Source organism: Piliocolobus tephrosceles, chromosome 11 (assembly GCF_002776525.5).
Source record: "Piliocolobus tephrosceles isolate RC106 chromosome 11, ASM277652v3, whole genome shotgun sequence".
Classification (NCBI taxonomy): Eukaryota; Metazoa; Chordata; class Mammalia; order Primates; family Cercopithecidae; genus Piliocolobus; species Piliocolobus tephrosceles.
This window is the reverse complement of record NC_045444.1, coordinates 101012187-101035566: the sequence shown is the minus strand read 5'-3', so window position 1 is coordinate 101035566 and position 23380 is coordinate 101012187. Positions and strand designations below refer to the sequence as shown.

Here is a 23380-nt window from a genome sequence, read left to right as displayed (position 1 = left end):
GAAAATGTTGAACTATAGGAGTGGTAGAAAGTAATTGTGGATATTTCTTTTGGTAGTACACCAAAACTAACAGTTCATGGCAAGGAAGAATCTGAAATCATATCAATAAGTTACTCTGTTAGACGTGATACCCATTGGCGTATCTTGTACCACTTTGAATAGATCTTCTTCCTCTGCCTGATTTTGTAATACTATAGCATGGAAAAAATTACATTCATTAAGATAAACACTGATCTTATCAGAACGGTCTTGAAATACTGCAAAGCTATCAAGCTCAGGGTGGTGAACACAAGTTTTCCAAAATTATGATTTTCTAATTTTCACTTGAAAAGATGAGTTTTATCATTGGCAAGAGATACTGCTTGTTATCAGTTGTTTTCCTTGAAGTAAGAAGATGTGCTACATTTATTCTTGAGAAAAATGTATGCAGAAAAACACTTTAATAGCTATAGCTTGTCCATCAGTCCTTCTTACAAGTAAACATGATGATCCATGAAAAAAACTGGTAGTTCGTTGTACAATTCAAACAATTGAACAATAGCTTTTCCTTAAGGTGACTTGAGTACTTTAGTATGCAGCAGAAAGTACTTTATTTGCATTTCCCATTTTGTCGCACTGCATACTAAAAAGACATGTACTCAAGGATTGAGATTTAATATAATTAATATCATTTCATGAAGATCATTCTTATGCAAAACTGACTTGGGAGCTGAGTGGGGGTGGCGTGTGTTGTTTTGTGCAAGCACATGTGAAAAATGCAGAACTCAAACTCTTGCACTTTGAGACCTGACAAAACTCTGGTATGGCTTCTAGTAGCATAACACCATGTCCCTAGGATGAACCCAGTCCCCCTTAAAGTGCCTGCCTGAGAAAGTTCAATGCCGCCAGAAAAGCTTACTATTTGTTCTAGTCAACACACATGCAGTAATAGGCCTCTGACCTCCCTTTCTTAGTTCGCTAACTAAAATGAGCTCAGGATTGTAAATACATAGTTCTTGCTGCTCACTTGGGGGCCATTCCTTTGAAATGCAGTCATCAAAAAGGATAAGGCCTCTCTCTCCCAGTCTCTGTGGGAGGATAGAAGCCTAACTTAGATAACTACCTGCTAGTAGACACAGCTGGCCTACTTACCTTCACACTGACCAATGCTTTGTACTTGTTCACTTCTCTGATTCTAGTGAGTCCCTGCATTCACCCCTTCCTCATTCTCCTTTTAAAATACCCAAACCATGGAATACTATGCAGCCATAAAAAAGGATGAGTTTGTGTCCTTTGTAGGGACATGGATGCAGCTGGAAACCATCATTCTTAGCAAACTATCACAAGAACAGAAAACCAAACACCGCATGTTCTCACTTATAGGTGGGAACTGAACAATGAGATCACTTGGACTCGGGAAGGGGAACATCACACACCGGAGCCTATCATGGGGAGGGGGGAGGGGGGAGGGATTGCATTGGGAGTTATACCTGATGTAAATGACTAGTTGATGGGTGCTGACAAGTTGATGGGTGCAGCACACCAGCATGGCACAAGTATACATATGTAAGAAACCTGCACGTTATGCACATGTACCCTAGAACTTAAAGTATAATAATAATAAAAATAAAAATAAAATACCCAAACCACCTCTGCCCAAATTGAAATACAGCTTGAATATTTCCCCTACTGTTAGTAGTCATTGAATAAAATTTGTTTTCACTGTTTTAATTGTATCTCCGACACATATCTGTGAAAAAGATGACCACTAGTACAATTTAGTACCACTGCCTTGGTTTGAGCAGTTTTACCCACTGTTGCTTTTGTAATATCAGTGCAAATGTCAACACAATGAAAACAGAAAATAACTTCCTAGTATTATAAAAATAATTTTTAGGGCTGGCAGTGGTGGCTCACGCCTGTAATTCCAACAGTTTGGGAGGCCAAGGCGGGCAGATCACCTGAGGTCAGGAGTTCGAGTCCAGCCTGGCCAACATGATGAAACCCCATCTCTACTAAAAATACAAAAATTAGTGGGGTGTGGTGGTGCACACCTGTAATCCCAGCTACTCAGGGGGCTAAGGCAGGAGAATCACTTGAACCTGGGAGGTGGAGGTTGTAGTGAGCTGAGATCATGCCACTGCACTCCAGCCTGGGCAACAGAGGAAGACTTGGTCTCAAAAAAAAAAAAAAAAAAAAAAAAAAGGTTTGACTTGGTATATCTTTTCTAATCCCTTTATTTGAATTTTCAATTTTATTTTAGGTGTTTTTCTCATAACATGCTAAATTGAAAAACATCTTATTTAATCTTTTATTAGGTAATTTTAATCCATTTATATTTGTTGCTATTACTGGTTAATTAAAACATTTTACTTTCTATTACCATGTTTTCTCTTACTCTCCTCTACACCCCTGTTACAACTTGGATTGATCTTTTTTCTCAATTTTTTTTCTCCTGGTTTAGAAGTTTGATATTTGATTCCAATTTTCATTTTATGTATTTTCTAAAGCAGTTTAATGTCATCATTATTATACCTTTTTATATTCATATTTCTTTATTTCTTCTTGTTTTATTCCAGGTGAATATTTTCGTATCTATCTTCAAATTAATTATTACTTTGGCTATATCTAGGGAATAACTTTTAAAATGTACTGAACTTTTTAATAGCTAATTTTTGATTTCCAAGAATTCTAATTGGCTCTGTTTTCTTAGCCTGTTCTTGATTCATATCTGACATCTTTGGTTTTATAATTTTAGTTTTAGTTCTTATTTTACAGATGTTATTAACTTCTTTGATGATATAAAACATTGCTTCTTTACAGTCATTTTAGCATTTCCTGATTGAATTTACTTTCCTTAGCTTTTCTGTTTTTCATATGCTTAAAATTTCAGTTGGACAATTCCTTCTCAAATTCTCTGTACTTATTCTTTCCTGTCTATAGTCCGTAGACTCAGTGTCTCCTATCTGGAACCAGGCTTCATATTGATTCCTCTGCATTTGTGTCCTATGGTGATAATGAAAAAAGTACCGACCCAATCATAAGCCTTTGAGCTTGGCTGGGATCCTGCTTGCCTGGCTGTTTATGCTCTCTGTAGTTCCCCTCCTGCTGCCAAGTATAGTTTCATATAAGCCAATGTCTTGGGGATTGGCACAGGTTCTCCATTAAAATATATGCATGTGTGTAGATACATATGTATATATGTGTATGTGTGTGTATATTGTATATATACTATGAACAATTCTGGAATCTGGTTGATCCAGTGGCAGTAACCTTCCCTCACCTCTGTGTCTATTATGTTGTATTACTAGCTCTTGTACATGTTTATGTATTGAAAAATATTCATGTTAAGATTTTTAAAAGTATCTAATAGTATTTTGTGTGTGTGTGAGAGAGAGAAGGTTGCAGCATTAATTCAAGGCACCATCTTGACTGGAGGCCTTTAGGCTATTTCTATAGAAAGTTCTATTAAATAGAAATGTCAACAAAAATGGTGATACGACAGAGATAGAGGCACTGGATTAATTAGTAAAATGTTTAGAACAGAGACAATTATGCATATTGAATTCTCTGCAGCACTCACCACAATGTCTTGCATGTAATAAGCACTTAGTATCTATTAGACTCTTTGCATTCGCAGATTTGACACTTGCGGTTTTGAATTTTCCCAAGTGACCTCCAGAGGGCTCTGAAATTTTATTGCTCCCAGCATGTGCATCTCAATATGACTGTGGTTCTTCTTAATCAAGCAGTCTTTATTGTACATCACTAAGTGCTTACAACTACAATTTTTGTATGTGTATAAAATAAGAGACATGGGTTTATAAAAATTTAGCGGCAAAACATGGGTTGAGAAGGAAAAGGAAACAGGTGACCTTCAGTAGAATGTGATTTTGGAGAAAATCAAGATCCGTGTAAAATGTTCTGGAATAGCAAATTTAAGGATATATAGAGGACTCTGGAAGTATTGCTGATGAATGCCAAATGTCCACTGTATATATTTGACTTAAAGTAATTTGAATTCATTTTAGAATTTGCCTATGTGATACAGTTCGAGAAACAATAAGATTGCACTGTCCTTACATTCCCAAATTATATTCGTTGTGATATTTCATCTTGAGAAATTCATTACTTTGTGCCAAGTATTTCCCTTTTCCTGATGGCATATCTTAACATTTATAAGCATCTGTTGTTGTGAAGGGAGCAGGCTCATTATCATCAACACTTGGCAAAAGGTTTTCAGGTCCACTTACCCAACATTTATTGAACATCTTTTGTGTGCCAGAGATTCTTCTAGGTACTACGGTTAATACAAGGATGAAAATTGGCTACTTGTCTTTCAGGAGCTCAAACTCCTGGGGAAAAATGGATAGGATGAAACATTAAAACATAATGTAATAAGTGCTGTCAAAATGTGTGTGAAAAAAAGCTATCCTCTGATAGCTTATAGGAGGAAACAATAAGTGATTCCAGGAGAAAAAGGAAAATATTCAGAGAGGAGATCATATTTGAGTCTGCAGAGTACCAGTAGGAAGAGATGGGAATGACTCTTCTCAGTGTGCTGAGGCTTTCTGAGGATGCTAAATCCAGGTCTGGAAGGTAGAAAGATGGGAGCAGAAATAGGGCTCTGGGAAAAAGGTAGGGATATCAAAGACAAAGTTTGTTTTACAAGAAAATGTTTTTTTTACATGACATTAGGTCCTATTTCTAGCCTGAGTGAGACCGCAGTAATCTTTTTGTTTTTTACAGGATGCCTGGGGTAGAGTGAAGATAATGCTACTCTAGAAGCTGGGAGGTGCTTAGCTTCTAGACAAGTTCTACCATGTGTTACGTCATTCTGTGCTAGCTATGTAACCTTTTGGAGCTTCAGTCCCCCTAATAAGATAAACAATGATAACAGCTCTTTGTTACTATAGTGAGTTTATAGAATATGAAATTAAATAGCATATGTGAAAATATGTTGAAATTGCAAAATGCTATACGAGTATATGATTGGGTATAAAGTGTTGTTCAGCAAGCTATTGAGTTTGACTAATGCAGGGATCACCAGAGATGATGGGTCCATGAAGGACCGGTGTGAAGCACGTGGGCTGGTAAAATAGTATAGGAGAATTCTTTCCCCCGAATACATTTTCTGGATTGTGTTTGATCTGCTGCCAGGGTGAGCTCTCATAAACTGCATTCACAGTCATCCCAACTCTAGTTCTACTCCGAATCTGCCATTTTGCAGGTAGAGCTATGAATGGGGATATGGCCACTGGTGGAGATATGCAAATCAATATTTACAATAAAGAATCAATCTAAGAGAATGCCACTTGGTCAGGAGGATCAGGGGCATCATCTTTATACACAATGAATACTTTAGTCATGAATGAAAGTCATTTAAGCTGTTTCTTCTTTAGAAAGTACTTGTAAATTCAGCAGAAACTGGAACCTACATCTTGCATTACACTGATTTCTATATTTTGGGAGAGACAGCATTTCTACTTTTGTTTCCAGTACATAATACAAAATTAGCTAAAGACTAATAAGCCAAAGCAGTAACCTTGAATTTTGTGAAAGTTAGGGAAAATGTAATGCCAGGAGTTATATATCTGCAACTGAAATTAGTCCCAGTGCACCCCTTCCACTCTCAGATTCTGGGCATGCCAATAAAATACCAGAAGACATGCAATACAACGAAAATTGGTTCTTTGGGTATCTGAGCGTCTTGACTTAGAAGCACTTTAACCTTGGCCTCATGCTTCCTGAGGGGCCTGTTGCTGATGCTGCTTAAATGCTGGAACTATCAAGCAGCATACAGAATTTTTTATCTGAGTGAAATTAAAAATGAAACCTTCAAAGTCCTATTGATTCTAGACATGTTCTATATGCATTAAATTGAAACTAATGGACTGAAAAATGAACATTTCAGTGTGTATAGGTAAGACTTATTTGTGTAAGAATAAATTACTCCCATAGCCTTTATCCAGCAATATATGTATTTATCTACATTGGTATGTAATGCTAAAGCATTCTGTTGAATCTTTCTGAGATAATCAATTTTCACTTAGGTTACTTAAATGTTGCTCATCATTAATCTGTCATTAGCCTTTGACTTTTCTTCTCTAAATATAGGTGGACAAGACTTAATGAACACTATTTTCACCATTGGAAACACTAAGTAAGATTCTTAGCATGAAGAGAATATAGAAGAACATATGGCTATACACTATGTATAATCTGATCCTGGTCACAGAATGTTTTCATTTGGCTTATTTCTATGTGTTTTGGTATTATCCCAGGCCTATAGTCTGTTCTTACACAATCTTACCTGCTTATGTTTCTGTCATCTATGTTCTTAAAACTCCTTCACTTGCATTCCTATCTTGAACTTGGCCTTGAACTTCAAACTCAAATATTCAATGAACTATTGGAGAGAGATACTTAGCTATCTTGCTGTCACTCAATGTCTAAAGCTCAACTCATCATATTCACACAAATCCAAATCTATTCTTCCCTTCTATTTCACAGCTCACTCAAGTTATACTGCTTCTTCCCTTTAATTCCTTTATTCAGCTTCCAAGTCCTCATAATTTCATTGCTTAAATTTAGCATAAAGGGTCCATTTTGTTTTGTCCCTATGAAAACCTATCTAGTGGCAGCTCTCACTGTCTCTTGTTTGGAGCACAGCTACCATCTAGTCTTGCTTACATTTAGTATCACTTTCCTCAGGTACATTTTATGGTATAGCTAGAGTCAGAATTCTCTCTCCAAGGTGTACATTGGGCTATGCTGCTCCTTCTTTCAAAAACACTTGGTGGTTTCGTAACATCTTAGAGATGAGAATATACTTTCTTTTTTCTTTCTGAGATGGTGGCTTGGTCTGTCACCAGGCTGCAGTGCAGCGGCACGATCTTGGCTCACTGCCATCTCTGCCTCCCAGGTTCAAGCGATTCTCCTGTCTCAGCCTCCCAAGTAGCTGGGACTACAGGCAAGTGCCACCAAGCCTGGATAATTTTTGTATTTTTAGTAGAGACAGGGTTTCATCATGTTGACCAGCATGGCCTTGATCTCTTGACCTTGTGATCTGCCCGCCTTAGCCTCTCAAAGTGCTGGGATTACAGATGTGAGCCACTGTGCCTAGCCCAAAAGTGTAATTTCTTAACAGTGCTCCCAGGGTCCTTACTGGCTTGATGTACACCCCTCTCCCTAGGGCCATCTCTCAGTCTGTCAGTACCGTGGTTGTGCATCTGAATCCCCACACATGAGATGTTGATTTATGCTGCATGTCTTCATTGGTGGCCCCTCAGCTGGATCTCTCTGCATCTGGTTAGTGCTTGTTCATCTCTTAAGGCTCAGCTGTATATCTTTTTTTCTCCAAAAAGCCCTCTCTGAAACCTAATTAGAACTAACATTCTTTTATGCTCCATCCCATCGTATGCAAACCTCCATCTGTTGAAAGTTTATTGATACTTTGTGTCTCTCCATTGGATTATCAGGCATTTGTTAAAAAGACTTTTGTATTCATCTTTGTACCGTCAACATCAATCCCGGTGCCTTACATGTGGCAAATGATTAGGAATGCTTGTTAAGTTATCTTTGGACTAAAATAACACATTCAATAGTTTTACATAAGGTTTCCTTTCCTTTGGCTGAGAGTTTCGGATAATTGGGTAGACTATGGGAAAAAACTTGAAAGAATTCTTAATTGGGATATACTGTGGATCACTTATAGGATGAAAGATTTTAAGAGCAAGCAGTGTTTAAAAAAAAAAAAAAAAAAAAGGGACCTGAAGAAAAGACACCAAAGTGATAATGGCTACAAGTTTCTGGGAACTGGTTGCACTTCCAAGATTATAGAATTTTTACTTTTGCACATAAAAGCATGTGCTATAAATAAGTTTGAAGTAGTAGGAATGTAAATACCTTTATTTTTAGACTGCTAATAATTAATTTCCATCATATTAAGTAACTCATACACTCTAAAGCCCATTCCAGTTTTGAAATACTCCCACTGCCAAAAAATCTCTGAATGAAATTTTATTTGACCTTAATATAGCTGCCAGATCAGACCATCATTTGGTCATGTTGGTCATCTGCAATTGCAAAGAGTGGTCCCATCAGATGGCCATCTGCATCATCGGAGAAGAAAGCCCAAACACTTGGCGTTAACATGTTCTCTTGATCATTTTCATAAATTTCCTTATGTTCTAAGAATCTCAGAAGTAAAAATGAAGCCAACAAGTCTAATTTTCCTGAAGAGAAGGGTAGGTTCAGATAAAAACATGCAAATGTAAAAACATACAACATCTTCATTATCTCCTCTCTCTGCCAAATGATTCCAAGTGGATCTACTAGATGTGAGGAGAGATATGCACATGGTAAGTCTTCATAAAAATGTCAGTTTGACAGTCTATATTGATCCATTTGCCTGAGAGGGAATAATGTGCCTCTTTCTGATCAAGTGTGTTTGCTTTACTGACCTTCTATTCATTTGGTGGTCAAAATGCTGAGCAGTTGGACTTCTAATTTAAGAAAACTGTAATACATATATTCTTGGAAATGAGAAATTTTGTTTGGAAAAAGTGGATTTATTTGACACTAAAGATTCATTTATTTAGAGAAATTTACATATCCCTCCTAAAATAAGAGCACCAAGAAAAAAACAAGTGAAAACGTTCAGGAGTAAAAAAAATTTTGTCTTGAGGATGCGTACAGTATTTTAATTTTTTCCTTTATTCACTCATTCAATAAATATTAGTTGAACATCTATGTGCCAGGCACACTAAGTGCCTCATCAACTGAAAGTGGGGCGGAAGGGACAGCTCTTTTATTTCATAAAAAGTTACTTATGGAATGATGAGTTTTTAAAAAGAGAAGTCCAGAAGGCTATGGGAGAACACCATGAGAGACCTGACCCAGTCCAGGTGTGACTCTGCTGCTCCCTAAGGTGGGAGCTGAGAAAAGAGATGGCCAGGAGGAGGAGTGGGTGGTGGGGAAGGTCAAGGTGACTCAGGATGAGATTAGGGTGCACAATTCCCACTAGGAGGAGCTGTTCTCAGGAAATGCTTTCAGAGTCCCTCTCGTCTTCGATGACCCCACCCTGGTTGCCATGAGGCTTTTTCCCCTCTCTATTTCAGGTCTGATTTTTCTGAACTTGCCTGTCAGGGAGTCTTGCTTTTTTTCTAGGCCAATGAAAGACTTTACTGAAGAGTGAAAGGAGAAAATGATAATTAACAAATTCAGCTAGAAGTGATGAAATAATACAAGGAAGGGCAAAGCCCTCTTCAAAAATAGAAACCTGGCCCCACATCTGCTTAACTTGACCTCCTGCCTAGAAGCAGCTTCCAATGGAGGAGTCTGGGAAACTCCTAAATTAATGTGTTACTAAATTTCTGGAAGAAGAAAGTGTAAGTTCAGAGATTTCTCCCCATTTCTTCATATTCTCTGATCTTTGGGTGAGATTTGAGTTTGTAAAATACTAATTATACCTCACCTAGGAAATAACGCGGTATAGCTCTGTCAATGAAATCAAATTTTTTTTCCTAAAGAGAAATACGGGCAAATCTCACAAACAAAATGTTGCACGGAAGATGCTAAGTTCAAAAGATACACACTGCATGATTCTATTTACATAGTTTCATACCAGGCATAAGTGAGTTATGCTCCTGGAAGTTCAGCCATTCTTGGTGGGAGTAAGGGTGGCAGTAAGGGTACTACCTGGGAAACAGTACATGGGAACTTCTGAGGTGCTAGTAATATACCCTATATACCTTATGTTATAAATATACTTAGAGTATGTACACTTTTCTGTATAGTCTAAGTAAAAAGTTAAAGATGTTCATATATTCCCATGTTCATTACAACCCCATTCAGAATAGCTAAAAGTTAGAAGCAACCTAAATGTTCATTGACAGATGAGTAGATAAAGGAAAGGTGGTGTATACATATAATAGACTATTATTTGGCCATTAAGAAAGAAGGAAATTCTACAACATGAGAGCATGAATGAAAGTTGAGGACATTATGCTAGGTGAAATTAGCCAGTCACACAAAGACAAATACTGTAATATTCAAATACTGTAAGATATCTAAAATAGTCAAATTCATAGTCAAACAGCGGAATGGTTTCCGGGGTTGGGTGGTGTGGCGAGGGAGAAATGAGGAGTTGTTAATTAACAGATGTAAAGTTTCAGTAAGCAAGATGATCAAGTTCTTGGATTTGTTGTGCATCATTGGACCTATAATCAACAATACTGTATTATACACATAATTGTTTAAGAGGGTAGATCTCATATTAAATGTTCTTGTGACAATAAAATGAAAAGATGTTCACTTAGAATAAATCCTTTATATAAAGTAGGAAAGCATTTGGCCTTAAACACATGATTCTCGTGATATCTACAGAGCCATTAAGAAGTGGAACTTTACAATGATCCAGTTTACACATAAATCAGGTCTTAAATTACTTTGGGCCAGATTATTCAGTTCAACCTCAGTTCCGGTGATGCCGAGTATGCAATTGTTCAAATTAACCAATTTTAAAAATCTATATTTCATTGTGAACCTGAGAAAGTTAGAAAAAATATTTCTAGTTGTATTTCAATGTAAACATAATGCATTTCCAATATACTCTTATTTCTCCAGAAGACAACTAAAGAAAATAGTATAGTGCTGTATACCCAGCCTACATGCTGTGGATTTTTATGTACTGAAATATAGATTATGCAGTAAACAAAGAGTATTTTTCTGAGTTGACATCATTTCAATAGGCATATGAGTTTGATGACTAGCCTTCCATTTTCTGCAAGTGAAAATCAATGGGATGGAATATGTGATTACAGATATATGTTCCGGTTTTACTTCTGCAAGTGCAAAGAAAGGAAATGTATCATTGCATGCTCCATTGGTGTTGCAAAATATAATTCTGTGCACCTCCCCCATTTTTAAGTTACTTTATGCTTTTTCAGATGCATCATTTTACAGGTTTGCTGCTGTGAGCCTGACCTCCCTCCTCATGGGAGGACAGTTGATTCCAAGAAGGTTTTTTAAAAAGTAAAGACCCAGTTGTGATATTCTACCGAAGCTATTACAGGCTCCTGACTCTGGAGTCTTGGTAGCCAGTGGCCTGGCTGCTGCTGTAAGTCACTGTACTGCAGGAATGGGAGGAGAAATAAGACACTGACTCTGCTCTTACTTATGGGTGGTACCTTTTATACTATGTATATGCAAAGTGTTCCTTGCACAGTGCTCAATAACTCATGAACCAGAAGGTGCAGGTGGATATCTAAAGCAAACTCAGGCAATTAAAGTTAACATTCCTGAGAGCAGAATGCTTTTCAGGCTGAGAAACGGGCAACTGATGGTTGAGAACCTCCTGGAACTTTGTTAGGTTTTCTGGGGAAACTGAAAGCAGCCCAGTCAGTAGGACACGAGTGTGCCTTATATAAACAGAGTGGCTTGGATAATATTACCCTCCAAGTGCAGGTTAAGTGTGCAGACCTGGATACCCAGGGAAGTTATTTGCTTTATCTTATAGAAGTAGTGCTTTACAAGGCCACATCAGATAATAAACATAGCAGGTAAATGGAAGCTAAGCCCTCTTATGCAGAATTAACTGTCTAATTGCAAAAAAAAAAAAAAAAAAAAAACCCAAACAAAAGCAAAAATCCCAACTATATGCTTATGTTAGTATTTGAACATTTAATAAGAAATATTTTCTTTTAATACATCTATTTCATTGCCACTGCAATGATTTTAGGTTTCATGGCAGTTTGATTTTCATTCCCCTCTGTAACTTTCCTTCCCTCATATTCAGCCTCCCTCTGAAATCGATGAACCACATGAGCCACAAATGATTAGGGATGGGAAATTAAATGTATGAAGAAGCAGAACTAATAAAGTGCCTTGAGCAAGGCAAAGATGGGGTAAATTTACTGTAGGCTAAAAAGGTCTGCAATTTTTAGGTATGAAAGAGAAGAGTATACTAGGCAGATGGAAACATAGTGAATATTTGATCTTAATGACACAGCTGTCAGTCCGCCAGCCATAACGTTCATACCTTTTTACATTTCTATAGCTATATAGACCTATATATTATTTACACAGATACAAATATATACACAAGTATCTCAGACATTTTTATACTTATAATTTACAAATTGTCATATTTTTTATAGCCCATAACCTCAATTTGTCCACAAGATATTTTGTAGTATCCTGTCACAGGAAACTTCTTGACAACTGGTTTCAGGACTGGGCTTGTGAGTTTCCAGAGCACATGGTCATCCTCATATAGATATTTCCACAAACTTGGAAAGGGGTCCTTGCTCAAAAATACATCTCTTGCTTGCTTACTGATGCTTTACCAGTGGAACAGCCTTCAGTTCTACAGTTGAGCCTGGTACCAAGTAGGCTTTCAATAGATCAGGCCAACAGAGCAATTACTATTGACAGATGGCATTACTCAAATTCTTACAGAGATACAAGGATAATTTCTGATGAAATGCAGTGTAGTGGGTACCTGAAATGGGTAGAGGGGAGGGGGTTCCACTAATCAGTAAACTGACTGCAGAAAAGAAGGGTTGTCATCAAGATGCATGATTTCTTCACAATATAGAGGTGACCCATCTTTGCTTTTCTTGGAATTTTCTCAAAGCCCCCTGTTTTATGAGGCATATATTTACTGATTTGAATGGATTTTATCATTAGCAAAATAGAGCAGTTACATGATCTGAGCTTTATCAGCAGAAACTCCACCTTATAAACTGCCAAAGGGCATTGATCACTTTATTCATTTTTACCGTGATCTATTTCTCTTTTAAAACTCATAAAAACTCCCATTTCCTAGAAAGCCATCTCACAGGCTCCCAGCGTACCTGTTCTTATCTAACACACAGCATTTGCCTCCCTCTCCGTTAACTGTGGACGTACCTTGTTGTGTGCCCCATCAGACTGTAAGCTTCTTGAGCACAGGAAAAAAAAAAAAATTAACTTCAACTACAGTCTAGTTTCCTAGATGGAAAGTTGTTTATTGAGTAAATCTTTTTATTAATATGACAGATAAGAGAAAACGATTTGATTGTAGGAATTGGGTTAGCTACAACACAACATGAAGCAGTGTCAGAAACTTAAGTATCTATTTTATTAACTTTAAAACCTTGAATCTATTTTTTTCTGAATTAAGTGCTTTATAGTTATTTTCTGTGTTCCTGGTTCATAACATGTGCATGATGAGCTTGCAGCAGAGCTATCTCATAACAGAACCTGGATGAACTTTTGTGCAATAATCAAATACTGTAGAATATGGTGACTTATGAAACAAACACTAAGTCACCAGAGAAGCAGGTGGTTGAGGGGAACTATCGTCTGGAAGCTAAATAACCTGCCTGTGTGGATACCTTTCCCTTGAGATGGTGGCTACTGGAAGCCAGAGACAGACCTTTCAACAAGATTAAAGAGATGCTATTAATTGCTATCGATCATGGGTCAACAAATTAAATTGCATCTGCAACTGCATCTCTGAAAGGTCTAAATGAGAAATGCAGTTAATGGGTCTGGCTGACCCAATGTTGTGATTAATTAAAAAGGGAATGCAACCAAAAAAAAAAAAAAAAAACAAAAAACAAAAAACAAAAACAAAAAAACAAAGGCAAAGAAATATATAACGGGAGAAGGGTGGACAACCTTAAAAATCTCAAGTTGAAAGGCTTTCCCAGGACCTCAGTCGTCATTTAACTCTATATATTCTGGGGGGGGAAGAAAAAAACGAAAAACAGAGAAGGTCACAGTGAACAACTAAATATGTATTTTTTTGAATTTCCAGAATTCTGGTGAGCAACAATATGAGAAACCAACATTTTCTAGTTTGAAGGGACAAATGAGGAAAGAGGTGCTGGAAACTTATAAGCAGTTAGTGTCACAATATGCAGATAAATTGTTTCACTATCATGTGAGATTAATATTTGCCACATACCAGTGAAAGAATTCGGTTATTCTCGCCATTCCGAATTTGACCTCCATTTCAAAAATACCTTGAAAAAAATACGATCACTAGTAAACTTTGGCTATTCAAATTGTTTTTTAGTCAAACCAAGATACAAATAGTGTTGGTAAATAGTAAGAGGGTGGGCTGTCCCGAAGACTACTTCATCTGAGGTTGACTCTGAATATCTGATACACTGCCAGCATCTTCAGCATATTGTCCTAAAATATCGTGACCCACCCCTAGGTAAAGCATAAGGTGCGTATTTTTGGTGGCGGCTTTATTGGCACAAATGTCCTAATCACCTGGGCTAGAAAATGGACTGTGTTAATTCTTGTGGTTGATCCTCCATAATGTCCTTTTGTTCCAGCTGGTCTGTTTGAGTCTTGCCACTCCCAGAACAGACCCTCATTCTTTGTCCTGGACTTCTGTGACAACCTCCCTCAGTGTCTCCACCTCTCTCTCCCTAGGCCCCAAAGCATCATTCACTCTTATCAGATTTGTTTTTAAAATACAAATATGGCCATGTCACCCTGTTATTTGATGTTGATTTATCAATAGCATCAACAAAAACCAAGTTGAATTTTCTTGGTATAATCTTCCAGGTCTTAACAATTGAGTTTCCTTCCCAGACCCAATTTCCCTCTGTATGCCCCCGTCTCTAGGCTTACACACTAAGCGCACCTGACTGCTTCTTACACTCCAAATACTCTATATTCTATTAATTTTTTGTTGCTCTATAATATTCTCTGAATTACCTGCCCAACTTGTATCTAACTGATAAGAACGAATTCCAGTATCACCTTATCCGTGAGATCTCCTTTCTGATACTATAAATCTTAATAATGATAGCTTCTTGTGCTAGGCTCTATTCTAAGCTACTTTATGGGTAGTATTCTGTTTAATACTTACAACCCTCTGATATAAAAGCTGGTTCTGCCTTTTTCTAATCATGGAAGCCTGAGAAAACCAAAAAACCTCTGTGAACTTCAGTGTTGAAGTCTGCAAAATGGGATTACCAGTCCATAATTTCACGGTGGTTAAGAGGATGGTTGACTAATGAATGCAAATTACTTTCTTGTGTGAAGTAACCAGTACAGTGTCTGATGCTCAGAAGGGGCTCAATAAATGGTCTCTGAACTTGATATCCAAATTCTTCTCCAACCCTGCCTACCTCACATAATTATTTAGGAGGTTTTAAAACTAAAACTTTATTCTAGAAATGTAGTTTTTTGAAAGTATCCCTACTCAAAAACCAGGTTGTAATGTGAGTACTGGGATTATTGAAATTGGAGTTTGGGCTTCAAAGAACAGGAGTTCAAGATTTTAAAGAATTAAGAAAGAAAGCCATCATGTCATTACCACGACTGAAAATACTTGGAATGTAAAGCAAATTTTGAGTTTCTAAAATTAAGTGAAAGAAATTCATTCAACTCAATCTATTTAACTCTTAACTTATGAAAGATAGTATGGTACTAGCTGTTTTGTTTCATCAAAAGAACAATATGCCATCTGGGTGTACAAGGTTGACTAGGGAGAATCAAATATTCATACTAGACAGTACAGTTTGAGGCTCACTGATAATGGTGTCACCCCAATTTAAGGTATAAATCCCTTATGTATTTGATAAGGTATAGGTGAGATTGCTGGCTCAGAGATAGCATTTTGTCTTTCAAAATCATAAAAATACATTTCTTTAAAAGAGTAATATTCCCAACATAAAACCTAAAGTAACAAACCCAGGACTCTGTCTCAGTTCATAGCTTTCTCCTCTAGACTTTGAGGTATCCTCTCCATGAGACTTGAATCTGAATTTCTGAATTGAACTGTAAGCAGTCCTGTACAATGGACATACAGAGTAGAGAATTTCTCTCTAGTCTGACATGAAAGAAAGTCTAATCTTGTTTTAAGAAAACGGTAGTGGAGCTGGGGTGTGTATTCTTGTGTGTGGGGATGCCATGCTGATGTTTTCTTAGTGGTTGCCCTTGTTTTTCTTCCTCCAACAATGCAGAAGATGATGGCAATTCATAAAATGTTGCTCAGTTTTGCTCTGCATTAAGCAATTTGTTTGTCTCAAGGAGAAGAAAAATAACAATTTACTCTTAGTCCCTAAGGAAAGCTTACATACATATCAAAGGCACTGTCTTCTGTGTTCTGGTCATCAGCAACAATTCTTGCTCCAGGGTTCTTTGACACTTGGAGGTCAATTGGTAGAAAGCCTCTTGCCCTGCTGTTTCCCTGCTCAGTCCAGAAAGAAGTTTAACATGGAGCTTTAAGAAACACACACCCTCGAAGAACAATAAACTAAGGACTGTCAGAATTCATAGCTGAACTTAGGAGGCAAAACAACCACATCCAAAGTTATGGACTGTTTGAATCATGCAAACATCTCTTTCTCATATTTTAGAAAACCTAAGAAGTTTTAATAGAGATTAAATATTAAATGATACTAAGAATTAATTTTATTAGGTTTAATAAAATAATGTGTAACAGTATGGTCTTGTAAGAAAATGTCACTTTTCTTAGATGATTACTGCAAATTGTAGGGATAAAATCATATGATGCTTGATATTTGCTTAAAAAAGAAGGGTTGGGCACACTGGCTCACACTTGTAATCCCGGCACATTGGGAGGCCACAGCAAGCAGATTTATTGAGCCCTTGAGATCAGCCTGGGCAACATGCAAAACCCTATCTCTACAAAAAAAATTAAGCAGGCCTGATACGTCTGTAGTCCTAGCTACTTGAGAGGCTAAGGTGGGAGGGTTATCTGAGCCAGGGAGGTCAAGGCTGCAGTGAGCTGTAATCGCACTGCTGCACTCCAGCCTGTGTGACTGAGTGAGACCCTGTCTCAAAAAAAAAAAAAAAAAAAAAAAAGACTTAAGGGGGATAAAGAATAAATGAAGTATTATATGGAGGGCATTATGTTAAGTGAAATAAGTCACACCAGAATGAAAAATACTGCATGATCTCACTTTTATATGCAAGCTTATTAGATTCTTGATTTGTAATTTAGGAATAACATTACCTCTTTAAAGGGGTTGCATGAGAATTAAGTGTGATGATACAAGTAAATTTCAAGTCATAGCCTCTGGCATGTAAGTGTTAAGTGAACTGTAGGTAGTAGCATTGGTTATTTAATAAACATTTGTTGGATTATTAAAAATATTCACAAAATCTTGATCACAGTTGAATCGGCATTGGGTAAATGGAGGTTCTTTATATTATTTTCTTTATTTTTATATATGTTTGAAAACTTTTATAATAAAAATTCCTGCTTTGCTACTTACTAGCCTGTGACTTTGGGCAAAGCATTTAGCCATTTTATATTCTGGTTTCCTCAAGAACAAAGCAGAGATGACAAGAGTTCCTCTCTCATAGGTGTGCTGTGTGGATTGAATACAATCCTGTGGGCCCAGAGCTTAGCACTGGGCCTGGCTCAGAGCCAGCACTCAATAATTATAGATTATCATTGGCATAGTATATGGATCTGAGGTCAGGAAAAGAATTTTACTATCGCTTACCTTCTCACTGCTGGCTTATTTGAGCCTCCTCTCGGATCCCCAAGTCAGCAATGCCTTGCATTATGAAAAATGAAAATGTGTGCAGGCAAATGCAAAAGCTAATGCTTCATTCTAATTGAATACAGCTCTAATGACACATGTACTTTCTAGATGATAGAAGTAACCAAGAAGTAGTCATTAAATAATGAGGGTAGGGAGAAGGGAGAAATGTGGGAAGGAAAATATACCACAAACAATGTTTGCTGGTTAACACACTTTATATTTAACAAAATAATTTTTTAATAATATATTCTTTTACACATGAAATATTGTTGCTAGAATCCCCTTTTTACAGTTTAGTGTTCAGGTTTTTTTTTTTTTTTTTTTTTTTTCTCACTAGTTTTCAGGCACACCATTTTTCAAAGATTTTAGAAACTGAATCGTTTTTAATAGGCATCAGCTGACAAACAAGATGTTGATCCCTTATTTTAACATAGCTGTCATTAAAGCCGAGAACCAAAGGTGGAGGAGAAATAGGAGTACAGAGGTGACAGTGTGGCTGCAAACAAAGACTTCACAAGAAACAACAGATGAGACCAGAGCTCTCTTGTTCAGAGTCTGGAAAGACTTTTTCAATGACCTGGGTAGAAGGAAGTTGTAAATGTTTATCAGTTTATGAGAAATTGTCACAGTATAGGTTCATCTCTCCCTAAAGGGGGAAAAATGTCAGTGCTACAAAATCTTGAAACAGTTTGTAGTGAAACTTTGAGAAAAAGAAAATCCAACAACAACAAAACCAACAATAAAAATCTCTCTCTCTAGCTGGTTATCAGAGGCCACAGAACAGCCTGCTTTCTGCAAACTCTCTGAAGAGAGATCCTTAATGGATGTCCCATTCCATTCTAGTAAATTCTTGCTGTGACTCTCACTGTGCCAATACTTTGATGCAAAATTTCTGCACTTCAACTTCCCAGTTGCACTCTTTCTGTTTTCTAAAAAAGGATGTAGTAACTCCTTAATAATAGATAAGGTACTATGCTGCATGGCTCTATTAATGATATTTTCTGAGTTTCAAACCTTATTCCTGTCATTTATTATTATTATTTCTTTCCAAGAGTGTGGATTTTTGAAGTTGGCAACAGGCAACCTCAGGGCAAAGAAAGCTCTATAATACATCTCTGTCTAGACACAAGCTGAAGTGTGGAATGCCTTTACTTTTGAGTGCAGACATAAATCATGCAGCATTGCTCATGAATGATTCATGACTGTCTATATGATGTATCCATGGTGGCAACTGAAAGGCACCAACCTTGCTGCAAATTGGTGTTCTAAGGGAAGGTGGCTTGATGTTCTTCCTCAGGATGGTGCCGGCATGGCTATTTGTATCATAACACAAGCACAGTGTGCGTAAAAATGTCAGGTCCAACTCGTCGGCACATTAATTTTGGAAATGACAACTCTTTCTTGATGACAGGAGATGCTTCCAGGGAGGAGAGGCTGACAATTTTAAATGAAAAACCAGTTGACAAGACTGAAAAAGTATGTTTCCTGAGGGTGGGCCTATAGCATTAGAAGCCTCACTCTCTATGGAGAAGACTGAGCCCTTGGGAATGCTGACTGTATATGTTCCAAAGGGATCAGAAGCTCACAAAAGCCACACGTGCTGCTAGAGCTTGCCTAGTGTGTTCCCTGGCAGAAACCACTATATACCGATTATTCTAGGCCACTGGTTCTCAACCAGGTGAAATTATGCCCCTCACTCCCACTCCTTAAGGACATTAGGCAATGTCTGGAGACATTTGGTTGTCACCCGCCGCTGGGATGTTGCTACTGGCACCTAGTGGATAGAAGCCAGAGATGCTGCTAAACATCCTAAAAACACATAGTACAGCCCCCCCCAACCCATAATGATCTGGCCCCAAATGTCAATCCTACTAAGACTGAGACGCCTTGCTCTAGAATATGGCACTCCACAGGAGCTATGGCAAAGCCCAGGTTGGGGGAGCAGAAAAAGAACATTGATAATAAAGACAACCTTAAAGTCTCTTCAAGGACCCTATCAGATCTGTGCCAGGGATTTTAGGACAGGAGCATGGAATAAGCAACTAACTATGCCATGTGGTTTCAGAATTGTTAATTTTGCACTTAAATTGAGGTGGCATCAGATACCCTGTGTATTTTGTTTTTTCTGTTACTATACTAGCAGCATTACCAGGGCAACCTGGAGACTCTTCAAAGGTTCATTTTAATTTTTCAGTATCTAATATATACATTTTAAAAAATGTTCAACAAATGGAATTGTATTGTGCAAGACTCACTCTACCCTAATCTTTAGTTTTAATCAGCACTTGAGGTGGAAAGAGTGTCCTGAATCTGTGTTTCAGACGTAGGGCTGAGTGATTGTTACTACAACATGGCAAATACGGTCCTGAACTACAAAAACTGCCGGTGTGTACTACTGACTTTTAGCCAAATCTGAACTCAAAAGCCAGAGATGTTCAGAAGGATTTGAACAAGGATTTCACAGTGGGGTTTCTCACCCTGGTTCTGGTATTTATATTGCCCGATGACAGAGTGAGTTTAGAGTGTGTTTAGTTACAAACCAAACTCAAATTTCACATCATGAAAAAGTCTGATGATTAATGCTACAATTTTAAAGATCTGTCTCTCTTTGGGTTCTTTAGTTAAGCTCATGGTGTTCTTTACATAATAGATTTTGATTGGCAGTTTCAAGGTTTTCCATGTGAAATGTGCGGTTTGTAAGAATTGTGAGCCCCCACGTAATGGACAAAGTACTTGTTCCCAACCCTGTCCAGCAATAGGTCCGTCTGTGTGCCCACCCCCCTTTCCTTAGTCTACAGGGCATGATTCACCCTAGGGGAGCAATTGACTGGATGCTTTTGTGTCTCCCAGCTCGGGAAAGATCCTTCCCCTGACATTCCTTCACCAAACCGTTTTTGACACAACTCAAAACTTTACTGTGCAGTCAAATCTAGCCCCTTAGACTCTACAAGTGAAAAAGAAAAAATACTACAGGAGAACAATGCCATGTACGATGTACAGAAGAGTAAAAATGAAGTAAACCAGGGGACAGTGAGCTGGTAGGTCAGAGGCATCACCAGGGAAGGAGCCTGTGCAAGGCTATTTCTTTCTTTTTGTTCCAGAAATCCGTTCGTCAAGTCACCATCAAGCATTGGTAAATACAAAAGCGATTTAGATAGCTATATACTATATATATTTTATATAGCAAGAGAGAAAGAGAGAAATTTTCTCTTAGTAAAATATTCACTTTTGTCAACCCTAGAAGGTTTTGCTGGTGACCCTGTTGTAGCTGGCAGGAGTTTTTGTTTTGTGTTAAACATGTGCAGTGTTGAAGCCATAGCATCCTTTCCTAAGAACTTGTCATTGGTTGGAAGTTTGTCCTACACAGTCTGCTTGCCTTGGCATTCACGTTTTGAACACTGAGCAGGCTTCCACCAGTCCCCGTTGTGACAGTGACAGATGTTACATTCGTCCACTTTCACTTCAATGCCAGCTGGAATTATTGTAGTTCCTGCAAAGCAGTTTGGACCTGGAACACACAGATACATTGATTAGTTGATTAAATCTGCAAGGCTCCCTTTCTCCCCACCATCCAAACCCAAGCCCCAAAGCCATGAAAGAGTAGGTCAGACTGCTGACTTATCAAGGAATTTTCTAGCCATCTCCTTGAAATTCTGCTACCTTTTGCACACAGCTCGTATTTCCTGTTTATATCGTGAACTTAAATAAAAAGAGACAATCTTCAAAAAAAAATCGTATTGTCTGCTTCCTGAGTACATGCAGTTTTCTAAATTTAGGTTCTGTGGGTTAAACTCTGTTTTGTCCTCTGGGCTGTAAAGGCTGCCAATGTATGCTCTGAAACACGAGGGGGTGCTGACATGGTCAGCCTCAGATGGTGGCACCCGTGGCCTGTCCTCTCCCTTCCTGTGGTGGGTTTGAGACAATAAACTCGCTCGTTCCCCAGTTTCAGTGCCTCCCCAGCACAGTTCCTGGAATCCCCAGCTTGTTTCTTGATAACAATGAATAATTCATGACCAGATGATTTATTCATGCCCTGAACAAGCTTTGTTAGAGGTTCATTTGATTTTTATAAATGGACTTCCTTTAATCTGCTGGCTATCTCTCTCTCTCTCTCTCTCTCTCTCTCTTTTTTTTTTAAAGAATGACCCAAAATAGTGGGCTTTTGAAAGTCAGCAGGAATTTTATTTTACTTTTTGACATTCAAAAGCCTTACTGAAAATGTCTCCTGCTCATTATAGATGAATGTTTTAAAAATTCACCCATTTCAGGTTTTAAAAAATTCTTGTCTGTCTTTCCCTCCTTTCTCTTACTTTCCCCTTATTTTCTTGCATTTTTTGACCTTCCCAATGTAGGAATACCAGTGTTCAGTGTTATTACTATAGTTCCCAAATTCAAATGGAATAAAAATTGCTTCCCAAAGTGCAATGGATTATAGTAGGGTGGTACAAATTGTTCTTTCTTTGACGCAGTTTGGTATTAGGTCTCTGAAGTACACATTTGGGTAAAGAGAGAGAACATTGAGTTATGTCTACCAGTGATTTATTAACCCGGCATTACTGGCCACTCACCATAACCACTACAAAGTAATAAGGCAATGCATATCAACATCAGTGCCCTACTTTCACCTTCTTACCCCCTTGATAAGCAAGACTGTCTTTACCATCAAATAAATGAAATTTGGGGCTATGTGTAGTTCCACTTCATATTTGGAGTCTTGCTTTTATAAAATTATAATTAATTATACAACATATACTTTTCAACACAAAGCTATTCAATATGTTATGGTTTTAATTGCCCATTGTTTCAGAGCTCCCAGACCTCAACAGTGCATGCACTTACCGGTGGTGGAGTGCCTATGCCTTTCTTCACTCTGTAACACAAACCCTTGGCAAGTGCCCAAGCATAAAGAGCCACGCAGAGCAGGAGGGAATAAGGGTCAGCTCTGACAAGTAGCTAGCAAGCTGTCAGCCTTCGCCCAGGAGGGTGCTTCTTGTTCATTTTTTGTGGTTGTTGTTTTTTGAGACGGAGTCTCACTCTGTCACCTAGGCTGGAGTGCAGTGGCACAATCTCAGCTCACTGCAACCTCCGCCTCCAGGACTCAAGCGGTTCTCCTGCGTCAGCCTCCCAAGTAGCTGGGACTACAGGCATGTGCCACCACACCTGGCTAATTTTTTATATTTTTAGTAGAGACAAGGTTTCACCATGTTGGGCAGACTGGTCTTAAATTCCTGACCTCAGGTGATCCACCTGCCTTGGCCTCCCAAAGTGCTGGGATTACTGGCGTTTGCCACCATGCCCAGCCTTGTTCTGACTCTATGATTCTAAGCCACTGGCCATCCTTACTGCTGATTATTTAAGGGCTACAATATTCCATAGGTCTTGGGATTTAAGTCATTGTTTGATAGATTGGACTGCCTTTGGGTCTACAGCTCCCTGAGAAAATTGAACACCAAACCATGAATTTGTTCTGGACCCAGAACTGAGGGAGTCTTCAGAGAACTTGGCAGAGAGGTTTTTCCAGCATGTAGCTCATTCTCCTAGGGCCCTTGTTGACAGACCTCTCACAGCCCAACCAGTTGTAGGTCAAACAGGGTCTTGCCAGGGCTAACCTAGCTTTAGAAATCATACTAGAGTGAACTTCCACCTGTTTGCCTGGCATCAAACTGGAGGAGGCAGTGGTTCCTCTTACCACCTGTCCCCTTGTAACCCAGTCTTTTTACCCCAATTGTGTACTTTTAACTTTTCCAGGTGGGGAAAAAAAAAATTCTAAATAATGGTTTTAAAAGAAGTCCCTGAACCAGGCAAGATATTATCCAGTAAGAGTTTTCCCAAATTCTTGAGAAGATTTGGATATTTGACAGAAGAATCTT

General features: G+C 38.1%; 1 protein-coding gene and 1 pseudogene across 3 annotated transcripts in view; both read right to left on the bottom strand.

Moving 5' to 3' along the window:
- The window catches only part of LOC111545671, a 111343-nt pseudogene extending 103207 nt beyond the window's left edge, over window positions 1–8136 (bottom strand).
- A 9570-nt stretch (window positions 8137–17706) lies between these two features.
- The window catches only part of VWC2L (von Willebrand factor C domain containing 2 like), a 169359-nt gene continuing 163685 nt past the window's right edge, over window positions 17707–23380 (bottom strand). For all 3 annotated transcript variants that reach the window (XR_004229228.1, XM_023217241.3, XM_023217248.3), the window contains one exon: window positions 17707–21018. Coding sequence is in view for 2 of the 3 variants with exons in the window: in XM_023217241.3 (XP_023073009.1) it covers window positions 20870–21018 (149 nt within the window). In the remaining variant the exon portion in view is untranslated. The remainder of the gene's footprint in view (window positions 21019–23380) is intronic.